The 27,707-nt window shown below is 53.0% G+C and overlaps 3 protein-coding genes across 7 annotated transcripts in view; 1 reads left to right on the top strand and 2 right to left on the bottom strand.

Annotated features, from left to right (window-relative positions):
- Positions 1–1,830: 1,830 nt before the first annotated feature.
- On the bottom strand, positions 1,831–5,470 carry TPPP3 (tubulin polymerization promoting protein family member 3). Of its 5 annotated transcripts, XM_081513114.1 has the most exons (5): positions 5,317–5,435; positions 4,814–4,946; positions 2,761–2,954; positions 2,495–2,648; positions 1,831–2,377 (listed from the first exon to the last, which is right to left on the bottom strand). In XM_081513114.1, exons 3-5 carry the CDS (start codon positions 2,946–2,948, stop codon positions 2,189–2,191), a joined length of 531 nt encoding a protein of 176 aa, XP_081369240.1. In that variant the 5' UTR covers positions 2,949–2,954; positions 4,814–4,946; positions 5,317–5,435; the 3' UTR covers positions 1,831–2,188. The 5 variants fall into 5 exon arrangements, with proteins under 5 accessions (XP_081369240.1, XP_081369235.1, XP_081369238.1 ...); XM_081513109.1 differs by lacking the exon at positions 4,814–4,946 and having other exon boundaries at positions 5,345–5,470; XM_081513112.1 differs by having other exon boundaries at positions 3,875–5,435.
- A 912-nt stretch (positions 5,471–6,382) lies between these two features.
- Positions 6,383–26,992, bottom strand: ZDHHC1 (zDHHC palmitoyltransferase 1). Its single transcript, XM_081513073.1, is given in 12 exon segments — positions 6,383–6,843; positions 6,954–7,032; positions 7,168–7,185; positions 7,187–7,261; positions 10,399–10,511; positions 10,780–10,938; positions 11,032–11,156; positions 11,549–11,650; positions 13,291–13,466; positions 17,855–18,097; positions 19,517–19,562; positions 26,732–26,992. Coding segments are annotated over 11 exon segments (1,365 nt in total). The 5' UTR covers positions 19,526–19,562; positions 26,732–26,992; the 3' UTR covers positions 6,383–6,577.
- Positions 22,195–27,707, top strand: part of HSD11B2 (hydroxysteroid 11-beta dehydrogenase 2) — a 23,755-nt gene continuing 18,242 nt past the window's right edge. Inside the window, exon 1 of the mRNA XM_081513075.1 lies at positions 22,195–22,279. The gene's annotated coding sequence lies outside the window, so the exon portion shown is untranslated. The remainder of the gene's footprint in view (positions 22,280–27,707) is intronic.

The raw sequence follows: 27,707 nt of genomic DNA, 5'->3' as shown, positions 1-27,707 counted from the left end.
GAGAGGCAGGGCCCCCTGACAGGTTTCAGCTTCCCACCAGCTATACATAGTGGGTTCTGATGGCTCCATCCCACAGATCCTAATCTTTCTTCCTTGCCCAACTGGGTTTGCTAGCAAGGGTATACAAACCTGTCCACCATGAGGAGCTGTGGGGAGTGGAGCAGTGATAACCGAAGGGCTGAAGTGGCATTGTTTGGTCAGTTGCTGCCAGGAACCAGATTCTATTAGACTAAAGGTTTTCTGGCTCTGGGTGGGCCTTGATTTCTTTCAGATTCCATAACCACTTTTCAAGAAGAGGGGACTTTACTCCTACAAGGTGGAGTTCAGGACTCAGCCAGTTCTTTTTCTGGGCTCCTCTAAGCCACACTGCCAATCATAGGAGGGGCCAGCATGCTGCTCCCGTATGTACTGGATGGTCATCTTACCTGCAGCTTAATAACCTGGACCAGGCCAATTTGCAGGATTTGGATTTCACTCCTGTTAGGCTCATTTAAGTAAACTTGCAATTTAAACCAATTCCCCAGGGCTGGAGGAAGCATTCCTCTTACTACTTGCTTGTGGGAGAGGTAGAGCTCTCTGAAACTCTTCTCTGAGCAATGCAAGGTCAGCTGAGTCGGGAGATCCCACAGCTGTCAGCCATTAGGCAAGGCTCTGCTGTGATCAGGTGATGGTGTCTGCTCTCTAATTTTCACTTAATCCCCAGAGTCTCTGTTTCAAGTTTCACTACCCCTCTAAACCACTGCTCCAAGTGACTTTGGGCTCAAGGGGCTCTGGGGCCACCTGGGGCAGAAACATCCCAGAACAGCTCAAGGGATGAGGAAATAAATAGTTGTGCTGCTTTGCTTTGTTATCTGAGTCAGGAAAGAAAATATTTGTGAATGTGGGCTTTTTCAGCCTTTTCTAGCACCACTGCTAGAAATGGACAGTCCCTAAGTTCCATCCAGTCCACTTGTCAGCAGGAAGGAAGGAGAATTTGCCCCAAAGCCTTAGACTAGGGAGTAACTCTGTCCTAACATTGAGAACCTAGAGGGGAGAAAAGGTTGATCTGGAAGCTCCCAGGATTTCTCAGGATCAGAGAAAGACACCCCTTCCCACCCAGCCTGGGGTGATGAACAGATGGGAGGGGAATCAGCAAGAAGAGGCCCCTTCACTGTTGGACACCTGCTTGCCTGTCAAAGGCTGATGTTGAGTGCCAAGTTCTATCACTGGGCCTCCAGCGTCATTTTTGGAAATCAGTGTCGGGGCTTACTGTGTTAGAGCCTGGCCAGGGAGACAAGAGGCATGCTTCTGGCCTCTATACTGCAGAAGCTTCTTCACTCTTTGGGCCTGAGTTTCCTCCACTATAAAATTGGGTGTTGAACTGACTATTGTCTAAGGTTCTTTCTGGACTTGCATTTTCTGAACTTCTGAGATGCAGCCCAAAGTGACTCGCCTTGGTGGCCCCCTGAAGTGGAAGCCTGTCAGCAAGCTTAAAGCTGAGGCCTGGCACTGGGCCCCAGCAGTGCTTAGCCTAGGCTGAGTTTGCTGTCTCATCCCTCCTCCTGCTGTGAAAGCAGAGAGGCCAAGACTGAGGCCCTAACTGCGGGAAAGCAGCCATTCTGTCAGAGCTCTGGGTCAGGGCTGAGGTAAAAGGCTTTTGATTTCCCTCTGGAGCATCCCCAGGCAGCCTGGCTTGGTGCTAATGGAAGGGGCCTGGTGTATGTCTTTTTCTGGGCAGGGCTGCCAGTGGAAGAATCGGCAGAGTGTGACATGGAGGGCGTTGATGACACTGAGAGGTCGTTGCAATGTGAATGTCATTACCCTTGTTGTCATATACCTGAACAGTCCATATTGGTATAAAAGGTGTCTTTATTGAGGTCCGGGAAAGAATTAGGCACTTGGCCAGAGCAGCAGCTTAAATATGAGGCAAGCAGGCAGGGGGTTAGCCATGCCCGGGGCTAGGTTGGGGTGGTGAGGCTATAGACACAGACTCTCCTCAGACAGAGAGGCTGAGGAGGAAAGAAAATGGGGAAGGGGACGCAGAGCAGTCTGGGTCAGAGGCCTGGTGGGCTGGCCCTGAAGGGCTGGGCAGGAAGCGCTGGTGGCAGATCCAGCAAGGAGGGGACAGGCTCTCTTGCTCCACGTGCCCCTTAGGCCAGGCCTGAGCCTCTGGCAGGGGCAGTCGCGCTGAGGGGGGCCTTCCTAGGCCTCACTTCTTCACCTTGGCATCATAGGTACCTGCATTCTTGTAGGCACTCACGTAGCCACTGTCATCCAGGATGTCCTGCCTCCCAGCAATACCCTTGCCCTTGCCGCTCTCATCAAAGCGTTCCTTGTGGGAGCCCGTGTACTTGCTGGTGTCAGTCAGCCGTTCCACAGCACCCCCTGTTTTTGCTTTCTGTTTAAACAGAGATCCCCCCAGGGGTACCTGGTTAGAGAGCCCAGCCCTTCCAACCCCAGCCAAGATTCCCGCACCCCCCCATCAGTGGTCATTCAAGACCATCAGAGCACTTACCGTAACGCCTGTGTTGGCTGGTTCCTTGCCTGCCACCAGCTGGCAGATGGCATCAAAGGCCTCCTCCTTGCTCTTCCCCTTAAATCGCTTGGGTGCCAGCTCTTCTAGGGCCTTCTTGAACTCCTCGTAGTTGATGACCCGGGCAGACTTCGCCCTGCCAGGTATGTGGACACCATGAGTTTGCCCCCTGCTCCACAATCTCCCTGGTTCCAGCCCCCCAACTCCCCTTCTGGGAACATCAGAAGCAGGAAATGCCTGGGGCTCACTTGACTTTGGAGAAGACGATGTCGACATCGGTCCCTGTCACAGCCTTTCCGTCAGCCACCTTGCAGTCCTTGCACAGCTTGGCCCAGTTCTTGCCATTCATCTCGTGCCCACTGGCCTTGGGGTCACCATGGATGGCAAACTTGCGGAAGCTTTCCTCCAGCCCAGCCACATCTGTGCTCGCTGCCATGCCACCCTGTAGGGACCCACCTCGGTCACCTCCCAGCCAAGTTCTTCCCCCTTCCCCCAAGGCTCAGAGTATCACTGCCTCTAGCTCAAAACCTGCAAGGTTGAAGTTTCAGGCACTCTGTCACACACTCTCAGAGCTGGAGATGGAGCTGCCTGAGAAGAGGGGCCAGTATTCAGTGTCTGACTGGGCCCCAGAGCCATGAGGAAGAGCACTGAGAGGAAAGGTCCTGTCACTTAATGCCAGCCTTGGCGCAGAGTGGAGTTCAGAAGATGAAATCATGATCCTCGCACCAGGCTTGTAACAGAGTGGCACTGTCCAGAAAAACTGTGAAGGCAGCAGCTGGGGCTATGGCTTTGTCTGGCCCTGGCACAAGGCCTGCTTGGGTGGAAGTGAGGGTGGCAGATCAGGCCCCCTCCCTGGGAGTTTCATGCCAAGCTGGGTCAGGCCCTGGCCAGGCTGCTGGTTGGGCAGGTATTTAGTGAGGACGGTGTCTCTGTCAGGGTCATGAGGACTCAGCCCAGGCTGAGAAGGGAGCCAGAGCACAGGCAGGGGTGCATGCCCTAGGCAGGGGTGCAGCTGGCCCAGCTGGGACCTTGTTACTATTTGCTGTTAAACAAAAACATGAGGGAAGGGGGAACTTGGGGCTGGCCTGGCCACAGTTTGTGAAGCCTGGAGACAGTTGCTAAGGGAGGGTGGTGCTGCTTGGAGAATGTTGCTAAGGGCAGGATGGTGTCAGGGCGGCTTAGGGAGAAGCTCCCAGTGCTGCTGGGCTGGGCTGGGCTGGAGAATGGGCTCACGGGTGGGGCGCACCAGCACTCCCAGCACCTGGGGCACAACCATGGCTTCCTGGCCCCTTGCCAGCCACTGGGGCTGTAACCTCCCGGTTTGTGGAGTTTAGGAGGAGCAGGAGATTGTGGGGGGCTCACCTGAGTGGGGGTTGTAGAGTTATGAGCCCCGGCCCTGTTATCTTCACACCTACCCTCTGCACTGAAGCACACTTCCTACACCTTCACACCTTCAGCCCTCCATGGAGGCCTCCTGGCCACACCCTGAGCACCACCACACTAGTCCACACTCCACAGCTGAGAGCACTCAGCCCTGGCCCTCCATGCCCTCAGCCTTATTCCCACTGACCACACCCTTAACCTGGTACTCAGACTTCCCTGACCACACCAGCCCTGCACTGAAGTGTCCCCCACAGCCCTCGCTGCAGTCCCCTGACCACACCCACAGCCCCAGGACTGAGGGCCTGGGCCACTCCCTCAGCATTCAGCCCCCACACATACACTAATAGCCCTGTATCAAGGCCCCCCAATAATACCCTCAGCCCTGCACTGAAGGGTCTTCCCTATACTTGCCCACAGCCCCCACTGCATTCCCTGACCACGCCCTCAGCTCTGCACTGAAACTCCCTCCATGTAACACAGCCTGGTACAGAAGCCTCCCTGACCACACCCTCAATGCAGCCCACCTCCATTCATACCCCGGAAGTCCTGGAACTGGGTCCCCCATCCACATACCCACAGCCCTTACTGAGACCCCTAACCAGAGCCTCACAATTCACCCTCTCTCCACACACTTGCAGCCCCTGACCACACCCTCTATAACTCCCTTGTCCACACACCCACAGACTTGCATTTTCAGATTCCCAGGTACTATGCCGTGACACCCCTGTGTTGGGACTCCCATCTCCTCCACTGCAGCCTCCTGACCACACCCTCAATTGTGTCCTCAGCAACTATCTTCCACCTCTCCCTTTTATACTAGAGCCTCCAGTGACCACAGCTTGGATCCCTGCCTGCCTAGCTCCCTTCCACTACCACTGGCCTTAACACTGAAAACCCTCCCCTGGTCACCACACTCACCCATCCCTAAGTTGCAGCTTTGGGAACTGAGAGCACCCACAGCTCCTACATTGCAGCGACTCTGTGGGCCCAGGCTCCCTTTCAAACAGCACTCCCCTTCCCCGTCCCTGCACTGCAATCTCCCACCAGGGACCTGGAAGAGACCAGCACTTTGTTCACTAAGGGTAAAGTCTGAAGGAGTTTGAGTCCCTGGGATGCTTGTCCCAGGGACCTAGCAGGACCCTGCACCCATGCTCCCTCCTGTCTGTAGGAAGATGGATTCTTGGTGATGGCAGGCTGACCAGGTGGCACCAAGTCACAGGCCCTAGTCCCAGGGGTCTGCAGGCTCCTCTGGGACAGCTGGAGTCATCAATCAGCAAGCAGTTGGGGGTGGGGGTGGGGTGGAACGCTTGGGCCCAGGGCAGGGCCGCTCAGCTGGTGTCCTCAGCTCAGGACCATCCGGGGTTGGGACCGCTCCCACGCCGCTCTCACCCCACCCCCTTCTTATCGTGCTGGATACTGACTAGAGTGGCCGGCGCCGGGATTTCTTACCGTTTTCTACCTCGTGGCTGCTCCTACAGTGCGCGTTCGATGGACAGGACGCAAGAATGAACTGATGGTCGCAGGAGACTTAGGCGACTCCGCAGCTCTGCTCTCTGCCGGCTCTCGGGCGGGACTGCAGCCCTGGCGGTTCCGCCGTATTATCCCTTGTTTCTTGGTCTCCATAGAGACGGCGAGCCCCACCTTCGGGGCTGTCTCGGCTCAAGAGTGACCAAGGTCACACTGGCTCCACCTACCCGACCCCGCCTTCTCCCCGCTCCGAGGGGGGCGGAGCTGCTGCAACAGTCTCATCCCGCTGCTCCCTGGGCAGCTGTGTGGCAGAGGAAGCCAGACCTTTGTAGTTCTGGCGGTCCTCGGAAGACCCCCATCCTGGCCTCCGCCCAAAGTTCAAAGCTGGTCCCCACCTTCAGGGGAGATCCAGCTTCCCAGAGCAGCAACCAAAAAGGGCTTTGGCGGGGGGCTGGGCGGGGGCAGGAGAGGGACGGGGGTGTGGGGGGCGGTGAGACGTGCAGAGGAGTGAGGAGGTCCCTTCCCTTAGTGACATGGGGTCTAGAGCCGGCTCAAGACCACAGCTCTCCAATGAGCGTGTAGCATCCCAGGTCACAACTCCGGGTCACTGGGGGTGGGAGGAGACAGTGAACAAATCCTGAGTGCCCCGAAATCTACACCGACGTCAGTCTTGCGGCCGTCGAAAAGCTCCTGGACCTCCTGGGTCCGCGTCCTCATTTATTCCCTCCCCACCCCGGTGTTAGCCTCGGCGTCTCTGCTTCCGCTGCTGCCTTCCTAACACAAATGCTGCTTTCCTCCTCTCTCCAAGTGCAAACCCTATCTTCAAAAAAAATAACCCCCTCTAGGGAGCTTCTAGGGCCTTTCCCAACCAAGAGCCTGGTACTTGAGTTTCTCCATATGACATTCTGGATGGCCACCCAATGTGGGGGACCCACTTCACGCTCTGCTTCTAGGCCAACAGGCAATGATGCGGCTCCAGGAGGGCCCGTGACTCCTGTCATTAAGAAAGTGTGCACCAAGTCCGCAAAAGCATAAAAAAGTTTATTGGAGCATCACAGCTGGTGGGGCGGGTATTGCTGAGTAGTGGAGTGGGGAGTGGGGCCGATCCCGCCGGCCCTTAGGGGCCCCTGAAGTGCACTCGGTGCGGCGGGGGTGGGGGTTTTGCATAGAGAGTCGGTCCTGCCGTTCCTCCGCCATCCCTGCTTCTCAGCCCAGCTAAGCCAGATCAGCCTCGGGGCCGCCCCGCACGCGGGGCTCGCCGCTGCTCAGGCTCACGAAAACAGCGGGCGCACGCGCCTGCAGCGCCAGCCCGGGCTCTCGGGGCCTACCCACCCGGGCGGCCAGAGCGGCGCTGCCTAGGCGCGTCTGAGCCACTGGGATTTCGTCCAAGGACTCGGCAGACGCCGAGTGATAGGCTCCTGCAGGGATGGCGTCCGCGGAATCCGACGACGAGCTGGAGCGGCAGCCGGGGGTCCGGGCCCCTAAGGGGTTGGAAGAGAATGTAAGACTAGGAGCTGCCACTCACTAAGGGCCCTACCTTTCCCTCCCTCGGAGCTCCCCGAGCAGATTCCGGTCAGGAAGGGGCGCTCACCCGGCAGCCTGGGCAACTGGGGCTCTCGGTCCAAGGTCCCAGAGGTCGGTACCTTATACAGGCGCCGCTTCCTCTTTTTCTGCAGAGACGGGGGAAGCCTGAATAACCCTTCCCCAGACCTCACCTCGCCAAAAGACGGGGAGGAGTGGAGAGGGGTAGAGGCTTCTTTCCATCCCCTTCCACCTGGGCAGGAGCCCAGCACAGTCCCCCCTACCTGGGGTCGTATCCGTGGGGGCAGAACGAGAGTCTCTGGGGAGGAGGGCGGTGGAGGCTCCACTTGGCCGCCAGTGGCAAGGAATCGGGAGGGACTGAAGGGGAAGTGCGAGGTTAAGTGCTGGATGATGTTGTTTCTTCAAATACCACCCTGTTGGAGGTTCTAAAATAAGCCTCCCTACCTAGCTGGAAGGGGGCATTGATCTGTCCAAGGCCACGTTGGGCTGGACCAAGACCCATGCCTTGGCTTTGGCCTAACTCCTTTCTCCCACCTCATTGGCACGCCAATGGGAGATGTGAGGTGGCCCTTGCCCAAGTTGCACTCACTTGGCATTCACTTCGGCAGGCCTTGCCTGGCCAGGGGGCTCTGGGCGCACATGGCTGAAGGTCCGCATGTAGAGCTCCATCTCCTGGGGAAGGTGGAGGTGAGGGAGGCTGGAAGGCCAGGTATGGGTCCAGGGCCATCTGGGTCCTTAGGCCCACTCTGTCTAGGACACACCCCCTTACTGTTCTCTCTGGGAGGTGTGGGCAAAGAGGTCTAGGGCTGTTCTCTAGGCTTCTCAGTTATGCTGGGAAAACCCCAATGCAGAATGAGGCTTAAAACACCTGTGTTTGTAGCTTACCCCATCCCCATTGTTTTCCTCACTTCAGTCAAATTCCACCTCCTCCGGGAAGCCTCCAGCCTCATGGGTCCAATGTACCCGGTGGAGAGCTGTTCTGGCCAAGTGGGAGCGGGGCAAAGAGGGACTCAGAGAGGCCTTCTCCTGCTCCTGGCTCCTCCTAGCTCTTCAATCTCTGAACCAACTTTTTTCCCTGGTTGGGAGACCCCGCACTTGACACACCTGCGTGTGCACCCAAGGCTGCGAGGCTACATGCAGGGATCCATGGCTCCCTGAGAGCTGAGTCCTCAGAGTACCAGACACAATCTCAGCTGCTGGAGGGAAGTGGGGGATGAGTGGTCTCCCCAACTTCCGTTGGTAAAGGGAAGGCAATAAGTGGTGGAAAAAACAGCGCCACGGTCCCACCTAGGACCAGGCTTATGGGTGAGTTCTCTGTCTTGTTTAGTTGCTGATCCTCGCAGTGACCATTGGAGCAGCAGACCCAACGCCTGAAAGTGAGGCCGGGAGGTAGCAGGAGTGGCCTTAGCTTGCACCCTAGCACGCAGCATGCACCCTTGCCGCGCCCAAGAGGACTGCAGGTGAGGAAACAAAAGCCAGAAAAACAGCCCGAGATGAGAACCTAGTGGAGGATGTGGGGCGGAGCCAGGACGACGAGGCCCCGCCCACATCGGGCTGGGGGCAGGGCACCGGACAGCTGTCGCTGACAGTTGTTTCCATGGAGACCCAGGCGTCCTGACTAATGCAGAGAAGACACTGTAACAGCAACGCCGTCTCTAAAACAAGCCTATGTTTGGGGGCAACGGCTCCAGAGTGGGGCCCCTCCCGCATTCCTGCTCAGGGTGGGGGTGGGGAGGCTGCCTGCAGGACAGCCCTAGCAGGTCTGGGGGACGAGCCCAGCCAGTCGCGGGTTGGCTACACAGATGCGGAGAAGGAGGCCCCAGGCAAGCCCTGTGCCCAACATCTGCTCAGGCTGGCCCTTTGGGGAGGAGTGTGGGGGTGCCAGCCTGAGAAGAGGAGCCTTGGGAAAGAGGAAGGGGTCAAAGCCCAGTCACAAGGACTGGGACATCAAGGTAATCCTTCCCCCACACATTTCCTCTTCACCAGTGTGGACTTAGTACCCCCTCCAGGGCCCAGAGAGAGGAAGCAAAGCCTACCCTGGTGCTGCTGGGTTCCAGAAGGGGAGGGCTGAGGGCAGCAGTTGTAGAGGATCGTCCCAGAAGCCTGACGGGTCATAATGGGACAGGAGCCAGGCCCTAGCCAGTTGGGGAGGTTTGAAGGTGCCGCCAGGGTGTCCCCATTCAAACTCCCCTCCTCACAGCTGTCCCTACAATCGTCCCTGAGACCTTCAACACATGCCCCTTCCTGAATGGTATAATACATGGCATCTCTCCACCTCAGCTCTCCTCTGTTCAGTGGGACAAGCACACCCTTGCTCCCTCTGCAGAGGTCTCCCTCACGTCATTTTCAGATGATATTAAGTGCCCTGGCTGCTGGCACATCTAGCCTCAAAGCCTAAGCAGGCAGTAATTGCAGAGCCAAGGCCCTGAGCCTTTGAGTTTGGGGATCCCAGGGCCAGCCCAAATGGGCACTGCTGTGAAGCTTGAAGTCTCCTGCCTACCTCTCTGAGCTTGTCTCCTCTGTGAAGTGGGGTGATGCCCACTCCCAGGATGGCTGCCACTGTGCTTACATGGGTTCAGAGACCAGCACTAGGGCAGGTACACAGCAGTGTGGCAGGGGTTGGGGGGAGGTTTCTCCACTAACAGCCATCACTCCCCCAGGCCTTCCCAGACCTGGCAGCCTGGCCCACCCCGTGGCAATGAGAAGAGGAGAGGTGGGGTCCCAAACCCTTCCTCAATCCACCCACCAGCCTGTGTTTGTGTCCAGTTGCCATGAGGACTTTGGATCCAGAACTCAGCCTTCCCAACAAGGCCTGCCTGGGCCCCCTGCCTTCCCAGTCCCTGGGGGCTCCAAGGACAGGACCACCCCACCCCCAGCTGTTGACCTCAGGAAGCCAAGGGGCGTGGGAATGGGGATAGGCTCATTAGCAGCTGGGCTGGCCAGGCCCCGAGCCTGGGCTGGAGAATTCCTGCTTCAGAGTGCGGAGACCTTAACTCTTCCTAGACCCAGCTTTTTTCATCTTTCTTGGCCTCAATTTGTTCATCTGCAACATGGGGATAGTAGCATGACCTGCCTCATGGGCTGTTTCAAGATTTAAATGGGGTAATGGGTATAAAGGCTCAGGGTCACAGGTGGAGAGAACTGATGGCTCCATCCTGGTGACCCAGTCCTTGATCCATCCCTCTCTCTTCTCCTTCAGCCCCACCCTGCCCACTTCCAGGCTCCCACTTTCTGTGCCCTCCAGCGCATGCTCGGAGCCTTTCCCCTGGGGTCAGGGAAATGCAGGGCTCCCTCTGGCTGTGCCCACACTTGAACAAGCAGGCATCTGCTTAGTACACACTTGCCCTCACCCCTGCTGCCTCCAGCACCCCCTACCCCAGCTGCTATTTCAGGCCTGCTTCCTTTTGCCCTGTCACTGACTACTTGCTGCATAGCCCATCACCCCTCCCAGACCCCTTCTTCCACTCCCTCAGCATTCTGGGACACTTCTATACCTGAATGGGCCGCATCTTCGGGGGACATGACTCGAGCTCCCTGTTGGCCCCCTTTGCCTCCTGTGGTGGACGATGCTGCACAATGTACTCATAGGTGGTGAGCTTGTGCCACACTGAGGGGGTGAAGATAGGGCTCAGTGTAATGGAAAAGGAACCCTGGGGTTCAGAAGGTGAGGGAGGGTACCCAGCCACAGGCTAAAAACATTGTGTTCATATACACTAAGCCACAGAGTGAGACGAGTCACCATTAGAGAGCCAGCACCAGGAAGGGGCATAGTTTCAGGGCTCCACAGCCCAAACTGGGTAACTTCCTCCAGCCTAGGGACCCCATCCCCTACAAGGCAGGTGTGGGTGTGGGGGGTGGGTGGGGGAGGCACTTACTGAGATAAATGTGGAAGCAGAGCAGGTGGCCGAGCAGGGCTGTGGAGAGCAGGCCCAGAAGGATGAGTAGGGCAGCCAGAGCCAGGATGGCAGGAGCCTGCGTCTCCACAGGGGCAGCAGGCAGGAACACGAACCACACATCTGTGTGATTCTTCAGGACTGAAAGGCACGAGCAGACTGTGCTCAGCCAGGGCTGTGACCAGTGACCAGAACAGGCTAGGGGGTGGGAGTGGGCCTGGAGCCCAGACTGACCTTCAAAGTGGCGGTTGGTACGCAGCCGCATGGGGTTGACAAAGAACTCCACAAAGACATAAGTGGCCACCAGCACGAGGAGCAGGACGCCCAGTAAGGCAGATGCCACACTGTGTAGAAAGAGCCTGGGCCCAGCCGTGGGCAGCTGTCAGCACCCAGGTGCTCCAGCTGGGCAAGGGCCCAGAGCTCAGAAGGGCCAGTGGTTGGGAGGGGGAGCTGGGCCTCTGACCCCACAGCCCTAATTCTTCAGGAAGCCGAAGGCTTAGGGCAAAGGTGAAGATAGGCAGCCACCTTCAACAGGCTCCCCAACTTTCCCTGGGCCAGGAGGAGAAAGATTCCAAACCTACCCTCAGCCCTGTCAGGTGGAAGCCATGGAGAGCCTCACCCTCAGATCAGCGCACAGGTCCCCCAAGTACCTCCCATCCTCGCCTGGCCCCATATGAAGGTTCAAGGGCCCTGGTTCACACACTTCAACACGCTTCCCCAGGCACCCCTGTGGCCAGGATCTGGCTCTCACCGGTAGTTTCTCTCGCCCACACAGTTGTTGAGCCACTTGCAGTGGTGGTCGAAGCCGCACACGCATTTGTTGCAGGCGCTGCAGTGCTTGGAACGAGCACTCCTGCGGTGGGAGGGGGCACAGAGCAATCGCAGGCTTACCCCACCCTTTGTTGACTATCCTGGCCTGTGGGTTGCAGGTTCTGGGCCTGGAGCGGGTCACTCACTCGCGCCTAAGCGGAGAGCCGAGCACGTCTACAGGGAGCGCGCGCGCCCTCTGGTGGCGGGCACGGTGGGGCGGGACACCTAGAGGCTTCTGAAGAGGTGGGGAGGCGGTGGCAGGAAGCGAAGTGTACCCAGGGGTGAGAGGAGTAGACAGCGTTATACTGTCCCCCTCTGGAACTGTGCATATGGGTGATGATGGTGTGAAATGAAAATGGAGGTTCCTTTCCAAGCAAGGACCCCCTTTGCCCAGTCAGGAGACAATGCCGGTAGGGGGCCAGGTAGCAGAAGAGAGCAAGGGTGCTGGACCCAGGGCTTGCGTTGCTCTTCCTGACATTGCCATTTCTTTGTCTCTGCTTCTCTGCCAGACTGTGGGAATTTTTCTGACATTCTTCCAGAAAACTCCAGTCTATCTGAGATAAGCCAAAAGGAGCCAAAGGGAGCAGGGCAGGCAGACATCTGGGTGAGCAGCAAGTAGTTCACCACAGGGGATAAGATGAGGGGAAGCCACATTAGGCATGCAAGTGAATTTCCCTGCCCCAGGGAGGAACCAGGAAAGCCCAAAGGAGAGTGGAAGGATAAGTTTCAATCTCCTTTCGCAGAGCAGAATGGAGCCCTGGAACAGGCAGCAACTGCCAGAGCATCCACTGAGGAACAGGACACTGACTGGTGTCTAGTGAAGGAAAGGATTGTCTGATGCCAAAGTCCTCAGCGTCTTAACACCACTGGCTCTTTCTCTGTCCTATGGACAGAGCCCCCTCAACAAACTGCCTGGGTCTTAATATTAAAAGTTGCGGGGCGGGGTGGAGCTAGCCTTGAACCATACCCAATCCCAGATCCCCTTCTTAAGGCTGAGAGATTGGGATGTTCCAGGGAAGGGCCTAGGGAGGCAGTCTGGACTAGCCAAAGGGTTTGGGCTCTGTACATTCTAACCTCTCAGTGTGACCTGGAGTAAGTCACTTGGCTTCTCTGGGCCTCAGAGTCACTGTGAATAAACAAGGATAACAGTATATTGGCTCCAGCTCCAGGCAGGCTGGGTTGTGAATCTGCCTCTGCTGCCCAAGAGCCATATGACCAACCTCAGCCTTTCAGAGCACTGGATTCTTCCTTTTCTGTGAAGTGAGAAAGATGTTACCCACCCTGTGGGGTGGTTGTTCATAAGCATGTAGCACATGATAAGTAATTGGATGTTAGCTTCTGTTAGTTCCCCTCCCTGCCCATACCTGGGAATGCTAGTGAGAGAAGGGGGTGGTTACTGGCAGAGTGAGTCATTAGCAATGTTTGTAGCAGTGCCAAATGTTTCCTACTTTAACTGATGGAAATGCTATTCCTCATCTTCTGCTTCCAGGCACCTTCTCCTCACCTTCTCCTTCACCCAGTTCTCTGTCACTCCACCAAGATTCTTGACTGTGTGAAATACGAGGGTTCTGAGGCTTCAGGACGACTGTAAAGCCTGGGCATGCCCCTGTCTGCCTTGAGCTCCCGCTGGCAGTTCCCCAGGAGCACTCATCGGCCACACACACCCAGTCCACATGCACTCACACATCCACGTCGCACAAGTTGCAGTGTAGGTCTTCAATGACGTGTGCGTGTTGGCTGCGGTTGAAGATGGGCAGAGGCCCTGCATAGCTCTTGTCCCGCACATTGGCATCTGCTGGATCGATGGAAACAGCAGTCAGGTGCACCACGAGATGGCCAGCAAAGATGGCGCCCATGCACTGGCCCAGCAGGTTAAAGACTCACTCCACACTGCTGGCTGAGAGCCCACCCCTGCTTCCTGTGGCTAAAGAACTGTTCTCTACCTGTATGCAATTCCCCAGTGCAGAGACTCTGCCTATGCTACCTCCTATCTCTAGTCCCCCAAGAGCCTCCTTGTCAGACATTTCTAGCATACCCATGCCCTAGATGGAAGAACAGAGGGGCCATCTGGTAATGGAGCTCACAAACCAGCACTGCTGCTGTTGAGGAGGCTAACTACAGGGCCCTGGCCTCACTGCCCCAGACCTGGTGCAGACCCTGGCTGGTCTTACCTCAGAATCTGACCTGGTTTCAGATTCTGAATGGTGAAATAAGACTGAAAGAGATCATCCTCTAAGGTTGAAGGACCTAAAATATAAGTTCCAAGCTCATTTATCTTGCTTCTGAGAGGGATGCTAACATCCCCTCCCAGAAGCCAGGCCAGCTGGAGAATCACTTGCAGACAGTGCCTCATAGACCCACTGCCTTCCTAGTCTAGAGTTCAGGTACTCGGAATCCTGGGGCTGAATGTCTGGGATGGCCTGACATGTTCAGGGGTTGGCCAGTGGGCACATGGCCAATTCCTGAAACACAGATCTTCCAGGATCTATCTGCTCAGCAACTGGACCAAATGCTGGGCACAAGTATGCTGACAAGTTACTGCAAAGCCAATGTGTAAAACTTTACAAATAGATTCCACCCAGTCAGCCATCCACCCTCCATCTAGTTATTCATCCATCCATCCATCCTTCTGCTAGCCAGTCAGGTATCTCTCCATCATTTATCCATCCATCCTCCTCCACCCTCCTTTTTTCTTCCTCCTCCCAGCAGCCAAATTTTCTTACATGTCTGCAGGAGCCAGGCTCTGCCCTAACATGCTGTACCAGAGCTGACAGAGACAATCCTGTGGCCCACCACAACCTCTCTATCCCTACAGCCCTGGCTCTGGGTCAGATCTTCACCTCTTGCTTGGGCTATTCCGTGGTCTCCGGACTCTGCTCCTTCTGTCTGGGTCCCCTTGAGTGTACTCTTCACTTGGTCCTGAAGTGAGCTCTGAAAAGCTTAAACCTAAGGCCTTGACTGCTTAAACTCCTGCAGTGGGTTTCAATGGCTCTCAAGCTAAAGTTTACTCTTCAGGTTCAATGCTCACGGCCCCTTTCGCTCTGGCTCCTCTCAAACCTCTTGCTATTACCAACCATTACTCCTCACCATTCCAGCCTCTTTTCAGACATACTGAATGTGGGCAAACATTTAGTTTCCTGCCTGCTTCAACACTTCTCTCATCCCCCACCCCTTGGTTCATTCACTCAACTATTTACTGAGGTCTTTCTCTACATCAGGCACTGAGGCATATGGCAGGAATAAACAGACCTGGTCCCTATCCCCAAGGAGCCCACAGTCTTGCAGGAAACACAGATGTTAATCGAAGAGTAGATTGATTGTGATAAAGTTCATGGGACTATGTGAGTTTGTAACTGGGTGACCTCATCTAGTCGAAAGGGATATGGAAAGCTTCCCTGAGGAAGTATCATGTCAGCTGATACTTGGAGTGGCACAGGAACCAGCAGGAAATATAAAGAGGAAAGGGGGCCTGGCTGGGTGCTGGGAGCAAGTAGAGCCCCAAATAACGGGGTGGCTGATGTGTGGTTCCAGCTCAACTCGTTGGTGCCATGCCAGAAAGAGAGCCTATGGCACCAAATTCTGGCTTTTCAAAACCAGAAATCTGAATTTGTGTCTGGATATATGAGGCATCTCATTTTTTTAATTTTTAAAATTTTAAAATGTTGACAAGGAAATAAGTAATTTTTAAAATGTATCTGCTGAAGAAGCCCTTCAGATATGTCTATTTAGTGTGTTCCTTATCACTCAATTTAAAAAAATGTATAGGCCAAACTGGCCCATGGACTGCTAGTTCTTCTGACTTCTGACTTAGCTGGGTATTGGGGTGGAGAGAGGGGCTAAGGGCTTCCACAGAGACCAGTGTTGTCACAACAGAGAACAACAGAGGAAATAAAATAAGATGCTGGGGAAATGGGTAGAGTCAAGAATGTGGAGAGCCTTGAGGACCTTGAACCTTACAGCAGGAAGAAGCCATTAGAAGGTATTAGCTGGGGAGTAACTTTATCATTTTTGTTTTTTGAACAGGCACTCTGGCTGCAGGGATAGAGACAGACTGGCTGGAGGGAGAGCATGTTCAGGGAGACCTGTTTGGAGACGAAATGGTCATCTAGGTAAGAGAGGCAGCTGGCAGTGGGGAGAAAAGAGGGCAAATATAATACCTCTTAGGAGGCAAAATCAACAGGATCTGATGACTGACTGGATATAGATGATGAAGGGAGAGGGTGGAGCCAACAATACCTGGCGAGGCCAGGAGGAAGGAAGGCGAGGAGCTGAGAGCAATAGGAGCACATTTGGGCCCCTGGTGATGTTGGTCTACATGGCCCTCCTCTTGCACCCACAGTCTGCTGTATGAGTCCCTACCCTCTTACTTACCATGTGATGATCTCCACTCTACTAGGCTTTCCTCCAGTCAGAAGCTGAGCACCGAGAGCTGGGGCCCTGTGTTCTCATCCTTGCAACCCTAAGGCCAAGGCCAGTTCCAGGCACAAGGTGAGTGCTTGGTACACACAATTACCCTACTTCATTCTTCAGGGGCCCTAAGGGAGCCTGCAGAAGGAAGGTAGCTTTGATAGGAGGACAGAGAACCATTCAGGACAAGAAATGGGAGTGCCAAACCAGGTGGTTCTGTGAGCCTCCAGCATTGCCCAAAGCAGTAAATATGGAGAAGACAAAACCCTCAAACCATCCCACTTGCCTCTGAGTCAGGCTGCCTGGGCAGTCTTTCTGGCCTCACTGGATACCAGCTATGTGACCTCAGGAAGTCATTTAATCTCTCTGAGCCCCAGTTTCTTTTTTTTTTATTTTTATTAAAGTCAGGGGAACACCTTCCTTACAGATTATTATGAGGATTGAATGAGATCATCCATGTACAGGGTTGGCACAGTGCCTGGCACATATACGTGCTCAATAAATTCTAGTTACTCATGTTTACTATTATTTGCTCTAATTCTACTCACTCCAAACCATGTGGTTATTAATCAGGTACCTTGATTGCAGAAACCCAGGTAGTCTTGAGTGAGTGGTGTACCCATTCCAGGTCATGGGAGGAATGTCCCATGAAGCATTCTACTTAATAGTAGTGGATAAGCCCTGTGGGTTAGCTCAGAGAAAGTCTAGTTTTCAGGATGTTCCTTGGGTCCCAGTGAACCAGGAAGTCCCCCTGTGACACTGCTGGCATCTGAAACCAACAACCTTCTCTAGAGTCTCTCTCCACTCACCTGCCCTTGTCACCTACCAGCCAAGGGCTCTATGGTTTCCCAAGAGAGCATGCTCACATTCATGGCTCATACATTCTGGTGCTCACACACACATCCAGTGTGCTCCCTGTCTCCTGCCTGGGAAGTGGGCAGGATTCTTCCTGTCAGACAGAGGGGGAGGCTGAGATATGCAGTTGGCAGAAGCTGTTCAACCTTGTGCAGCCCTGCAAGGGCTGAGTTGAAGGGTGCTGACTCTACGCCTGAGACTTTCAAATTCATCCCTGTTAACTCCTTTAGCTCATCCTAGGCTACCTTCTCCCAGAGGCCCAAGGAATAGTCTCCACGAAGCATACACACCAGGGCATATTCTCATGGGCACCCTCTGGACTGGGGCATACAGCCACATGCTGCACCTTACTCCTCTGTTCCTGGGGGTTTGGCCAGGGCAGGGACAGTCACATCACCAAGCTCAGCCAAGTGCATGTTTGTCACAGTTCCCAGGAGTTTCCAGGGCATCTTTATCCCTCCTCTTGTCAATTCAACCTTCCTTATACTAAAAGAGTCTGATTTATAAAATCAATGAGCTCATAAACAGTCCTGGGTATGGCATAATCATCTCTGTAAATAAAACCATATTTTAAATATACCAGGAACTTAATATGTAAAGGAGGCCACCATGATTCTTTCCAAAAAGTGAAAAACTATTTCATAAATGGAACATCTCTTTCATCCTTTGTTGAGCTCTGGAAACAATTAGCTTAAAGAGAGCTTTAAGGTCCTCATCTATAACTGCTCTTATGGTACCTCAGTTGATGAGGTTCCCATCTGTGTGGGGCTTTCAACGGTCCAAGGTTTGTTAGGTCTTTTCCCTCATCCAGTCAGGCAGAGGGGTCAGATGGGTGTTGGAAGCCAGTAGGTAGGCAGCTGGACCCCGAGGCAGGGTCCACTTGCAGTGTCTGAGGCTCTGGAGCCCAGCTTCAGGCCTTGCCCATGTCCCTCCATCTACTGTCTGCACTCTCCCATGTACCAGCCCCATACTTTCCCAAGGATACAGCATAGCCAGCAGGCACCCAGTGGTGAGGCAGGAGGGGAACAAGGACCCCAAAGCCAATCACAGCAAAGAAGAGGTACAGCAGCCAGGCCACAATCTGGAGTGGGTGCGGGGGCCAGCTCCACCCATTCCGGCGGGACCGCTGGCCCTGCAGCTCCAGGGAGGGTCCGCTGGCCTGTGCAGGTGCGGTCCACACATTCTTCTCAGGGGCTGTCTTGTTAGAGGGCTTGTTGCAGATGTTCATCTCCAGAGGGAGAAAGAATAGAGACAGCATTAGCCTGAGGAGGCCCAGGCTGGAGCCCAAAGCTCCATGCCTGCAGTCAGGTTTCAGCAGGAGGGGCAGGCTGGAATGTGAAGCTCTCTCCCAGTTACTCTGCAGGGGAATCCAGGACCTTAGCGTGAGGAGCCTGACAGTTGGGGGAAGATGGCAGTAGAGTGCTGGCCTCAAAGCCCCAGAGCGAGCTCTGGCCCTGGCCCTAGCCAGGACAAGGTAGGAGGGTCCAGGGTTTATTTAGGACACAGTGTGACTGCCTGTTACTCAAATTGCTCTGTTTCCACAGCCATCAAAATTAAACCCAAGAAGACATGTTCTCATCTGGTAACAATATCAGGCTGGAGCCAGAGTGATGAGAACACATGCTGATTCTGTTAGGATTAGTCACCTCTGTCCCGAGGCCCAAATGCAAGTGTCAGAGAGGGCCCCCGTATGCTCTGCTAAGGGAAATAGGGAGTGGAAGTACTCAGGAGAGGGATCTGGCCTCTGCTCCTAGCAAACATATACACGCTCTTCAAGGACTGGGGGACCCTGAACTATCTCCCCTGTGCCTGAGATAAGCTGCCCAGGCTTCTTGGCTGAAGAGAAGACAGCACACAGAGAGAGGGGAGGATTCCTCACTGGTTCTCTCCAGCAGTGGAAATGACCGTGTATCTCTAAGTAAACCTGGGCCCAGTGCAGTGAGAACAAAAAGGTGAGCCGAAGCCTTTGACTCACTTGAGGGAGCTCAGGGAAAGACAAGCATTGTCCAGAGCCAAACCACCAGATGGCAGCACTCTTCCACCCCCATCCCACCATCCTGCAGCCCAAGAGCTGACCTGGTTGTCAAAGGATACATGCAGAGCAGACAGGTGGGCCTAGTATTACAGGAAAAAGAGCCCAACCCCCAATATCTTCTGAACCTGAGGTGAAACCAGAGCCTGGGCAGGCAGTGCCCCACTTGGGTGGACAGGCCAACTCTGAGCTCTTGGTGGGAAGATCAAAATCCCTGGCAGCTGGACTCTCCTTTCAGGAGCCCATGCCTTTTGGCCAGGGAGTCTGACTAAGACAAAGGGTATGGCAGGACCCCTTCCCCCACCAGCACATCTGCCTATAACACCTTCCTCACTTCTCAACTCAACAAAATGTGACTTGATCTTCAGAGTCCACTGAGAGCACCACCTCATCCAGGAAGCTTTCCCTGATGCTCCAAGTGAGTCAGGGGGTCTTCGCACTCAGTTTTTATTGGGCAAGTCACTTTGATGTTTGGTACACTTTGCCGTTTGGTACACTTTGCCATCTCTATGTCTGCCCCCCTGTTATCCCAGCTTCCCCTAAGGGCAGCAATGGTACTGTGATTCATCCACCTCTGTTTCCCCACATCCCCTCCCCCAAACATGCAGAACATACCTTGTACATAGTAGGTGCTCAGTAATGTTTGCTGACTTGAAAACATCTGAAATAAAAGGAAATATGGGCACAGTAAATGATGTGAAATCCTGACCCACTCAAAGCCTCCTGCCCTGTTCTGCCCTGCTTTCAATCTGTATAGTCACCAGGCACCCATATCCCCACCCCATCTCCCCCCGCCCCATGGGTATTACCCTAACTGCCAAACATTCACACTCAGCCACTCTGTCCTTCATACCACCCAAGGCCCAGGGCCTTCCGCAAACCAAACTTGGAGATTCTGAGTAGCCTCATCTCAAAGCTAAATGGAGTGACCCTAGTTTTCTCCCAGGGACTCAACTGGAATCCTTTGGTCATTTGCTTTGTCTTCAGTAAAAAGCAATGAAAGGTGGGAAAAGAACCCCAGCTTTGGAGGAAACAGATCTAGGTTCAACTCCTGGTTCTTTGCTTACTAGCTGAGGGGCTTGAGTTTCTTCATCTGAAAAACAGGGGTAGAGATGCCCACCTAGGGCTATACACAGATCAGCAACACTGTAGGTAAAGCATTGACACATAAATGCTCCCTAAATGGTAGACATTATGATTACCCTTAAATAGCCCTCTGGGGTATCGTCATCTCTCCAGACTGAGGAGACTACTACATTTGATATCCTATGAGGTTTTATGAGGTTTATGCCCAAAGTGATGGGATTGATTGAAGTTGCTTTCTTAAGTCAGTAGTCCCAAGGAACACATTGTCATAAGAGCTGAGCCACTGGGTTGTCATTCTAAACTTCTCAGCTTTGATCAAAGATGACAAAGGTGATCAAAAAGCTGGCATCACTTTATTTGGGATGTCCCCAGAGACAGCAAATCTTTGTCCTTGATTTTTGGAAACAGAGGTCATCAGGTCAAGCCCAGTAAATACAGTTGAGCTGGGCAGTTCTGCTCAGCAAGACAAATCTTCGTAGCTCTAACATAGGTTCTCCAGTGATCCAACAGGGCTACTTCATTGAAGGGAACTCATCAGTTGGGGTCCCTAAATCCTGACTTTCTCCTTGCTATCCTCACTCCTGAATAGCCCTACACCTTGAGGTAGTTTATAAAGAAAGAAGCAGAGGCACATGGCTGGCTGACATGTCCCCACTGCTGGAGTGGGCTGGCAGTGGCCACAGGCACCCCCAGTGCTGCTGTGTCCCTGATGCCTGAGGCAGGAGAAGTCACCATTTGAGGCCAGGGGCCTACCACCAACAGCCTTAGAGACTGCTCTAATTCCAAACCCCAGTACCCTTGGCCCAGAGAGGTACTACCTGTATGAGACTGTGGATAGGGGGATGGTTCTATTGGGTCTAAGTCCCCTGCAGAAATGGCAGCACTCTAGAGTAGACTGAGCTGCCCAGGTGGCATGCCACCTGCATTAAAAGTATGAGCCAACCCACTCTTAACTGATGACATTTTCCCTTATGGAGTTGGTGGCCACAAATTATTTTAACCCCCAAAAAATTGATTAAAAGGGCTCTGAGGTAGGAGAGGGAGAAGGCAATGGCACCCCACTCCAGTACTCTTGCCTGGAAAATCCCATGGACAGAAGAGCCTGGTAGGCTGCAGTCCATGGGGTCGCGAAGAGTCAGACACGACTGAGCGACTTCACTTTCACTTTTCACTTTCATGCATTGGAGAAGGAAATGGCAACCCACTCCAGTGTTCTTGCCTGGAGAATCCCAGGGACAGCGGAGCCTGGTGGGCTTCCGTCTATGGGGTCGCACAGAGTCGGACACGACTGAAGCGACGCAGCAGCAGAGGTAGGAGAGAATAGGAGATAGGGCTTTAAGCATGGATGAGACTAGGCACTGTCACCAGACCCAGGAACTTTTCTGGCTGTCCCTCCCCTCTCAGCACTTCCCTGGGAGATCAGACTAAAAGATGTGTTGTCCTGCTCCCAGACAACGTGGCCAGCTTGTGCACTCATGTCTTGGCCCAGCCCCCTTGTGCACTAAAGATGTAAACACATATGAGACCAGGTTCCTGCTCTCAGAGGATTGCTTTCTGTGGGCCCAGACAGACCCAGACAGATATCAGGGAACTGGGTGAATGGGTATTTTGGCAGCCTAGTATGACAGGACACAGAGTGGATGGGTTTGGGGTCAGAGAGCAAGATTCAGAGAGAGAGAGAGATGAGCCCTGGGAAGTTGCAGGGTCAGATCCTAGGTTGAAACCAAGTCCCCCTAAAATCAAGTTCCCTTACTGAAATTGTGATTAATCTATCTAAAACTTTGTTCCCTTTTGAGTCTCCTGTAACTTCAATCTTGTGCTAACTGAAAACTTAACAACCAGAGTCATATAACTAAAATTACTGAAAACATGTACTAAAATGGCTACTATAGATGTCATCATCAACACAGAAACTCTGATTTTCTCTCCAGTGCAAGATGAACTAACAGATCCCTGTGCCATGGACCACTTGGATAGAAAATCATAAACCAGAGACTAGAATACTCCCGAAACTACAATTAAGACATGTCACAAAAATGTCACAAGATGATGATTAATCCCAGCCTCTTTGTTCTTTCCCTTAAAAAAAAAAACAAAAAACAAACCCTAACTCAAAGACCATGGTGGAGTGGACCCGAGGCCTATCTCCCACTCCCTCGCTTGGCTCTCACTTCCTGCAATAAATGCTGTACTTTCCTTCACCACAGCCCAGTGTCAGCGGATTGGTTTGGCTTTGTGTTGGGCAAGCAGATCCAACTTCAGTTCCATAAGAAGGTGATGACAGGAGGCCAGGTGAGTAAGCTTAGGTACTACTGAAAGAGCCGTGGGGAGTCACAGAAAATTTAAACAGGGGGATTGACATAAAGGTGATGGGTGTTTTAGAAAGCTTTCTATTCACAGTGGGAAGGAGGGCATGAACAAGAAGAGAATGGACTTGGGGGAAGTGACACCACAGCAGACTGGCCCAGGAAGGGCAATCGTCCAGCAGCCTGGTGCTTTGGGAGGAGATGGGCGGGAGGTCAGGGTGAAGCCCACAAGTTCCCCACTTGCCTGCCCGATGACCCGCTGTATCTTTGGTGGGCTGACAGGTATGTGGACCTTGATAAAAGATTCTCAAGTACCTTCAGCTGCCATAGAACAAACCACAGAATTAAGTTGGTGGAGGCAGAAAGAAGGCAAGAACAAAGAGGCCCCATGGAGTGTTAACAACCAAAGGTAGTCACTGGCCTGGTAAGCCCAGGGCTCACCTGGCTTTTGAGATAGGCTGAAAGGGCTATGCTGGTCTCTCCCTGTCCCAACAAGGTGAAGGCCATTGCTGGGATGACAATAATCTATGTTAACCTTCACTTGCTAAAAGCCTAAAGTAGCATTTGCAAAATAATGTTAGGCTACTTTAACTCATATGCCTAATTTAAGTGAGGAAAATCTTACCATTTCAAGTTCTCATTATGAACTAGAGAATAGTTACCTGACTGGTTCACTTCCCTCTTTCCCACCTCTGCTACCACCAAAAAAATAATATTTAGGAATGTTGTTCTGAGATTCGTGAATAGTGCTGTCAAAAGAACCAGACTGAGCTGAAAAGTACTAGCCCTGGAGAGGCTGTAGGCATCCCTGCATTTCTGCAAGATGTCTGAGCATTTCAGGAAAGAATCTACTTCATTACTAAAGAGACTTTGTTGGCGGAGGCCACAGAACTGGAAAGGTAGAGTGATGGGATCAGAAGAGAGGTGACAGGGCCAGTGTGGAGGCTTGGAGGGCCTGAAGAACCGAGTTATCAACAGGGAGAAACAGGCTGGGGCCAGGTAAATGGGTTACGGCTGGAGATAGAGCCTGTTTCTGGTCCCTGCATAATGCCCACAGACTGAGAAACCTGGCAGGTGAATTTCACAAAGCCGTCACTTTGGATCACTCCTTTATTTTTCAAAAAGGTTAGCTGGGAAGCAATTTTGTAATGTCTACCAAATTTGAGGGGGCTTCACAGGTGACACTAGGGGTAAAGAACCCGCCTGCTAATGTAGGAGACACAAGAGACTCGGGTTCAACCCCTGGGTTGGGAAGATCCCCTGGAGGAGGGCATGGCAACCCACTCCAGTGTTCTTGCCTGGAGAATCCCCATGGACAGAGGAGCCCAGCGGGCTACAGTCCATGGGGTTGCAAAGAGTCGGACACGACTAAAGAGACTTAGCACACACACACACACACGCACGCACCAAACTTGAGAACACATATACCCTTGGGACCAGACATTCTATTTCTAGGTATTTATCTTATACAGATGCTTATAAAGTGCACAGAGATTCATTGCAGTCATGTTGGTAATAAGAAAGGACCAAAAAAACCAATATAAAAAATATATATATGGTGCATCCACACAATGGAATGCTACATAACATCAAAAATGAGGGATGAAATGACTTTTGATACACAGTTAAGTAGAAGCTGAAACTCCAATACTTTGGCCAGCTGATGCGAAGAGCTGACTCATTTGAAAAGACTCTGATGCTGGGAAAGATAGAAGGCAGGAGAAGGGGATGACAGAGGATGAGATGGTGGGATGGCATCACAGACTCAATGGACATGAGTTTGGGTAAACTCCAGGAGTTGGTGGTGGACAGGGAGGCCTGGCGTGCTACGGTCCATGGGGTTGCAAAGAGTCGGACATGACTGAGTGACTGAACTGAACTGAACTAACTAGAAAAGCAAGATGTAGGACAGTTGTAGAGTGTGCTACTAGTAAGTGAAAGCCAAGGTGGATGGATAGATATCTATGTTCCTATATGCACAGATTCTCTCTGGAAAGAAATGCAAGAAAGCAAACACACGGGTAGCCTGTGAGAAGGAGATCTAGTAGCTAGGGATGAGAGAGATCTGTTTTTACTATGTACTCCTTGGTGCTGTTTGGATTTTTTTTTTTCACATGTGCATGTACTACTTTTGAAACCAAAAGTCAAATAAATAACTGAAGGGTGTCATCTCTTACCCTCCTGGCCCCAATGGGCTTCCATGTGGACCAAATGTGCACTTGTGATCTAGAGCATAGTATCGCACCAGACAAACAAGGAAATACTGCCTAACAACCATGCAACAAAAGAGCACTCAGTTGTAGTTCAATGCTTTCTCATTCTCAAAAGCAGTCCTGAGTTGTTCAGCTGAAGAGCTCCCTATGAGCTGTTGGGGGTTTTGTCCAAGCTGGAATCAGACAACCAGGCGGCACGACAGAAGAGCAGCTGGGCAGGACCTTGCTCCAGTTCTCAGCTGAAGGTCAGCTAAGCTCCCCATGACTTCAGAACCCAAAGGGAAGGTGCCGCCACAGGAAGGTTTCACTCCCAACAACCTTTTCTTTTGCTAGAGGATTTATGGTTGCGTATGTGTGATATTTCGAAACAAGTTTTCTGTTTTGTTTTTTTCCCCCAGGATCCACTTTTAAACCCATTTTCACTGAGATCTGAGCAATGCCCAATTCCACCTAAAGGAGGGGCTGAAAAGAAAATGCTGCATGGTTCACACTGTTTTACAGCAAAAAATGTCACTTATAAAAAAAAACCTTCAAGGGGCAAGTATTTTGTTTATTAGAATTCCCCACAGGTGCCAGAGAAGTCTCTGGCTTTAAAATTCTGGGAAGTGCTTATGTGAATAAGAGACACACATCACAGCAACTCCCAGAAAATAAATTGGAGCTTCAGGCCTTTCTCATAGACCTCTCTAGTCATTGGTCTCAGATGTGGCTGGGCTCCTCACATCAACAACATGCAGAAGTCTGTTCCTAGGGGAGGAAAAGCTTGAAACCTCAGTCATTTCTGAGTTGACGTAGTCTGCAAACATTTCCTGTGCCATTTTCCTCCTGAAGCAATCACTGCAAACTGTTTGGGATTCAAGTTAAACCAAGGAAAGAGGACAAGAAGAAGGGAGGAACATGGAGCTGAAATAAGGCCAATGAGCAGAGGCAAGGGTTGTTGGTTTTACCCAGGAAATCAACTCCCATGATTGTGGAAGCAAGCCTTGAGGAACACCCACCAAGAAACAGTCATTTAGAACAAAGTTGTGACAGAACAAAGTAAGAAAAACAAAACAAAACCTGACTAATTAAGTACCAATGTTGCTTTATTGAATCTCATGGTGATTATCTGTTTATAAACCCATCTCCCGCTGTGACTCACCAGTTTTCCAAAAACAGAGACCACCCCTCACTCATCTCTAAATCCAACTCTCCTTCAAGAAGGGAAGTTAAGCCACTTCTTACCATTTCTACTGCCATCACTCTATTCCAAGCCTCAATCATTGCTCCCCTATAGTGTCTCAACAACACCAACAACCATTGCTAGCCATTTAGAAGGCACTTATTCTGTGCTACCGCTTTAAGTGTTTTGATGGAATCTTCTTATTATCCCTCACAACTCTCTGAAGAAGGTCCTATCATTTCAAATTGTTCTCATAGGCCTCTCTAGTCATCAGTCTGAGATGTGGCTAGCCCCTCACTTTTTCTCTCATAAACAACATGCAGAGCAATATGCACCTTTCACAGATGAGGACACTGAGGCTCAGAGAGACTAAGTAAGGTCTAGGAGGCACAGCTACACTGACAGAACTAGGTTGGCCCTCAACTGACTTCCTGGTATGCCCTGACAACCACACTGCCCACAGCAGCCAGAGTGAGGTGAGATTTTCAAAACTTGAAAACACATCAAAACTCCTCAGTGGTTTCCTCCTCCTACTAGGATAAAGTTGAAAGCTCCACCACATCCTTCAAAGCGCCCCTCACCCTTTCTCTTCCTCTGTACCTGCTGCTTCCAGATCTTTGCATTTCCTTTTGCCTCTTCCAGAAACACCCTTATCCTGATCACAATGCTGACTCTCAACCTTAGATCTTGGCTTAAAAGTCACATGAGAGGGGATCCTCCCTGACCTCCCTCCATTTCAGCACTAGACCATTTAACCTGACCTGAAATCACTTTAGTCGTCTATCTGGCACCTGCTCCCCGCAACCCCCACCCGACCCCTTCTTAATACTGCCGGTTCTGGAGAACCGCGGCGTCCTCTCTGGAGCCCTTGGTGGCCCCGCGCCTGGCAAAGAGCCTGGCACATAGCAGACGCTCAATGCAGATCTGCGAACCTGATGAATGCTAGAAGGAAGCCAGGCGCCCTGCCCAGGACCTGCAGCTCAGGCCGCGCGCGGGCTCCAGGCGAAAAGCTCTGCCCCCGTGGCTCAGCTTCGAGGTGAGAACTGCACGGGGGGCTCCTCACCTGCGCGTCGTTGGCCGAGCCAGATCGGCCCTGCCAAGGTCACTCAGCGGCTCAGCCCCAGCGCCCGGCCGTCCACCCACCCCAGAGCGGCCGCGCTTCAGACTCTCGCGGTAGAGACTGTCCCTGGGACCGGGCGGCGGTGCGCCCCGGACTGGAGCCCCATCCTGGGCCGCGAGGCGGAGGTTAGGCCCCCAAGTCCTCCGGCTCCCACTCGAGCGGGCTGGCTGTACCACCCGGCCAGGCAGACGCTGGCTGGGCCTCGTCCGGCGCTGGGCCCGTTCCCCTGGCAACGGCGTGGGCTACGGCGCCCCACAGCGGCCAAACCGCGCTGCGTCACGTCGCGCTGGCACCCAGGCTCGGGCGGGGCTCACCCGGACCCCCTGGCGTCCCATTCTTCATTCCTTTTCAAACTTCTTCCTCAAAAACACACTTTTCTCTACCTCCAATCCACAGCTTGTCTTCTCGAAATCCTAACTTGTCCCGTAAGCGTTCCGCTCCAGTTTCTCCCCTGACCCCATCACTCTTAGGGAGACCCTCAGCCAGCCTGCCGGAGAAGGCAATGGCATCCCACTCCAGTACTCTTGCCTGGAAAATCCCATGGACGGAGGAGCCTGGTAGGCTACAGTCCATGGGGTCGCTAAGAGTCGGACACGACAGAGCGACTTCACTTTCACTTTTCCCTTTCATGCACTGGAGAAGGAAATGGCAACCCACTCCAGTATTCTTGCCTGGAGAATCCCAGGGACGGTGGAGCCTGGTGGGCTGCCGTCTATGGGGTCACACAGAGTCGGACACGACTGAAGCGACTTAGCAGCAGCAGCAGCAGCAGCCAGCCTGCGCAGTTTAATGAGAGTATGTGCTGGGCACTGGATATACCCTGGGGAATACCCATGAGATCCCTGCCCTTCAGGGAGATAACAGGCTAAGAAGAATACATATCTAAAAACAAATAAATATGAAGGTGGTCCATACTATA

Source organism: Giraffa tippelskirchi, chromosome 7 (genome assembly GCF_054371585.1).
Source record: "Giraffa tippelskirchi isolate mGirTip1 chromosome 7, T2T-mGirTip1v1.2.pri, whole genome shotgun sequence".
Classification (NCBI taxonomy): Eukaryota; Metazoa; Chordata; class Mammalia; order Artiodactyla; family Giraffidae; genus Giraffa; species Giraffa tippelskirchi.
Note: the sequence above shows the minus strand (reverse complement) of the source record. Positions and strands in the feature narration are given on the sequence as shown.

What these genes read in the sequence shown, in the direction of transcription:
- TPPP3 (XM_081513109.1), bottom strand. Translation starts at nt 2,948, where the DNA reads ATGGCAGCGAGCACAGATGTGGCTGGGCTGGAGGAAAGCTTCCGCAAG. An exon ending in ATCGTCTTCTCCAAAGTCAA is followed by an intron (nt 2,649 to 2,760) that starts GTGAGCCCCAGG and finishes CATACCTGGCAG; the next exon opens with GGCGAAGTCTGCCCGGGTCA. An exon ending in CAGCCAACACAGGCGTTACG is followed by an intron (nt 2,378 to 2,494) that starts GTAAGTGCTCTG and finishes CTGTTTAAACAG; the next exon opens with AAAGCAAAAACAGGGGGTGC.